The sequence below is a fragment of the Eucyclogobius newberryi genome, unplaced genomic scaffold, assembly GCF_026437365.1.
Source record: "Eucyclogobius newberryi isolate DKJ021-1_F unplaced genomic scaffold, fEucNew1.0.hap1 SCAF_10, whole genome shotgun sequence".
Classification (NCBI taxonomy): domain Eukaryota; kingdom Metazoa; phylum Chordata; class Actinopteri; order Gobiiformes; family Gobiidae; genus Eucyclogobius; species Eucyclogobius newberryi.
The window spans coordinates 33,509,172-33,512,426 of NW_027315724.1; the positions used below are offsets into that span (position 1 = coordinate 33,509,172).

General features: G+C 39.6%; 1 protein-coding gene across 1 annotated transcript; it reads right to left on the reverse strand.

The window, feature by feature from the left end:
* Positions 1-355: 355 nt before the first annotated feature.
* Positions 356-1,430, reverse strand: LOC140371635 (galactose-3-O-sulfotransferase 3-like). Its single transcript, XM_072458816.1, has one exon. The coding sequence runs from the start codon at positions 1,367-1,369 to the stop codon at positions 383-385; it is 987 nt and encodes a 328-aa protein (XP_072314917.1). The 5' UTR covers positions 1,370-1,430; the 3' UTR covers positions 356-382.
* Between the last annotated feature and the right edge of the window lie 1,825 nt (positions 1,431-3,255).

Below are 3,255 nucleotides of genomic sequence, written 5' to 3' on the forward strand. Positions count from 1 at the left end.
CTGTGGAACTCCTCCTCCTGGTATAGACCCTGTTTAGAGACGTTTAGAGCCGGTTTAGACCCCGTTTAGTCTTGGTTTAGTCCCACTTTAGACCTGCTTTAGTCTTGCTTTATAGTTTGTCCATGTTTTTCTGGTAGATGGTTTGTTTAGTCTTGTTTTAACACTGGTCTTGTCTTTACACTACTCGGTTTTATGGTAAACACTGGGTTTGCATTGCCTGGGTTTGAGTGATGTTTTATTAATATTTTCACTTCACTGAAAGGAAAGTCCTAAGCTGATTTCTGTTGTTGAATTAAGCCACTTTGAGTTGTTTGCGGATGTTATAGAGATAAAGCATTTTTTTTTAAACTTATTTTTTCACAGTGTGGGCATCTTTAACTTTTCACACTGTCACATTATGTTGCTTTTTGTATCTTTCAGACTGAGCCTTTCGAATTGCATTTATGTACGGAAGCTCTGGCATGACAAGTTTGGTACAAAGTGCTTGACTTTCAGCGCTCAAGTCTGTGGCCAGTTCATAACCAACTACATCCACAGCTTTTGGTATCCATGGTTTCAAAGCACTGTTTTTAATCTTAGAGCCGGAGTTAAGTCTTGGCATTCTTTCACCAAAACAGGTCCTCTTCAGCTTTTTCTGGGCTTTGTCTAACAGTTGTAGCTCTCTAGCCACGCAGTCCAGCCCTATAGCATGGAGCTGGCGCCACAAGGAGGCGTTAAAGTGGTCAAAAAGATAGGCATCAATTGCGTTCCAGGCACGGATCTTGGCTGAAAGCTCTGGAGTCATTTTCTTCTTTTCTTTTTCCGATCTCATGTTGGATTTAAAATAGACAATATCCTCCACGTCCCATTTGAGGAGGTGACGCAGCAAGATGAGAGATTCGTCAAAATAATCGGATATCATGACCAATGAAAATGTCTCCTCTACTTGGGCTGCTAATCGTGCACCGTAGTCCATGTGGAAGCTATCCTTGTCTCCCCCCAAGTCAAAGGTCAAACAGTTTCGTGCGAACATGGAGTTTTCTTCATGCGGTCGATAATACTTAAATGGATTGTCCAAGAACTCACTGATCGATCTGTTGGGAACACTGCTCAGGCTTTGACAGTATGCATAGAAGTAATCAAACAAGGATTCAAACATGGCGCTGGGCTCCCTCATGATGGTGATGTACACTGTGTCTGGAGGCATCAACTTCTCCAGTTCTTTCTTGTTAAACCTCATGTGGTTTGTGATGATGTTGGGTGGCTTTGTGTGCGGGTCAACTAGATCTGAGGTAAACAAGTTTGGATAAGCAAACTGGGATTTGTTACCTTTGGGTAAAGCCACCGTGAGATTGTGGCGTTCAGCAAACCGAAAGAGTATGTTCAGCATGGTGGAGCTGGCAGTTTTGTGTGTCTTGAGGAAAGCCACTTTGGTGTGTTTTGGTCTTGAATCATTGCAGGTCCATTCATTAAAGGGCTTCATATTCCTACAGAAGGAGGTACACAATGTTACCCATCACTTCCAAATGTATCCAAAATAGTGTCATATTTTGCACTGTTTCCCATCAACACTAGACAGAAAATAAAGATCTTAATTTCGTATAAGATTCTTTATTGACTGTGATGTAAAAATGCCATAAAACTTAGGTCAACATGTGTGTAACATCCGGGTCACACTTATTGTGGCTCTGCAGACATCCCTGGGAAAACAGACTGACAGCTGCGGATCCAAGCATTATGTTTAGACTGGTTTTGTGCATACGTGGCACCTGTTGTGTGCGAGCGAGCGAGCGAGCGAGCGAGCGAGCGAGCGAGAGAGAGAAAGAGAGCACAAACACTGCGTGTTGTGAGCATGTGCTTTGTGTAACTCGTGACCAGGAGCCAATAAACTTTCAGCTTTATGTTCTGATAATCTCCTTAACAACCACGATGAAGTAAAGTAAATGATGTGGTGAGTTTGATGATAATGATAATAATAATAATAATAAAGTGCCTTCTGTTGCTCCCGGTCATAGTTTAACCATTTCTTCCTGACGACAGGCGACACCTGCTTATTGTATGACATTATATTGTGCTCATCTGTCAACATAAAAGAGAAATAAAGCTCCGTCAAACACATTTACTTGTGTATTTGATATTCACTGTGTTCAGTAACGTAAAGGAAAAGCAAACGATATAAGTTATACAATAATGTGAATTATTGATAACGGGAGAGTTTTCTAACACCTTCATTTCATAACAAAGTGACACAGTAACGCGTTAGTTTTCCAGAGCAGCAACGAGGTAAAGTAACAAGTCACTTTTAAACTACCCAACACTGATTACTACGTTGTACATTTATAGTACAGTGGCAGAAATGACACAGTGAACACATCTCAGTATGTGATCCCGTTAGTTTAATTCATTTACCATTGATAGTTTGTTTAAAAAAATAGATTTTGTCTGGCTTCAAAACAATATGAGAACAGTGAACAGTGATAAAACCTTTAAATATGGAAAAAACACTGAACTGGAAACTCAAAAACAACAAACAAACTGTGTGCCATCATGTCACAAATATATATTAAAAAGAAAGTATTATTTATGTCCCTCACCAGTTCCATTGGCCGGTTTGGAGCATCAAAACTGTGACAAAGACGAGAAGAGTCAGGAGCAAAACAAGCCTCTTCATCATCGTCATCATCTTGCGATAACTTTAAACAAAAGTATAAGAATGTTTAGTTATGACAATTAGTCCAAGTTAAAATGTGTGTTTCTTCCTCTGATGTTAAAGTTGCAGTTTTCAGGTGAAGGTCCGTCACATGTTTAATAAAAAGTATTATTCAAGTCATTATTGTTGTTATAGCTGCGCCTGGAATGCCACAATATGTTAAACACTTGTATATTTATGAATGTAGGGTCTCAAAACTACATGTATTCAGTTTATGATTAAGGGAGATTTCTTAGCAGAAACGAGACAAGATGGGGCACCAGGGTAAAACCCAAAGAGCTAAGATACGGTCCTTAATCGCGCTCGTTAAAAAGGTCTGAAGGGTGTTTCACGATTCAGGGACTTACACATAGTCTAATCAAACAAACAATAGTCAATAACTCTTTCGTGTAGTTTATTTATCAAAAGGGCAATCAAAACACCGGAGCAGAAATGCGCACAGGTAAATCACAGGTGATGTTATATCAGATTTAACAGCAGATTTCATGCAGATAATGTTAAACCAGGGTTTTGCCTTTGATAACCAAACGTGTCTATGCTAATCTATATCAAAAAGAGGGAAAGTG

Coding starts and splice junctions, on each gene's coding strand:
- LOC140371635 (XM_072458816.1), bottom strand. CDS start 1,369: ATGCTGAACATACTCTTTCGGTTTGCTGAACGCCACAATCTCACGGTG.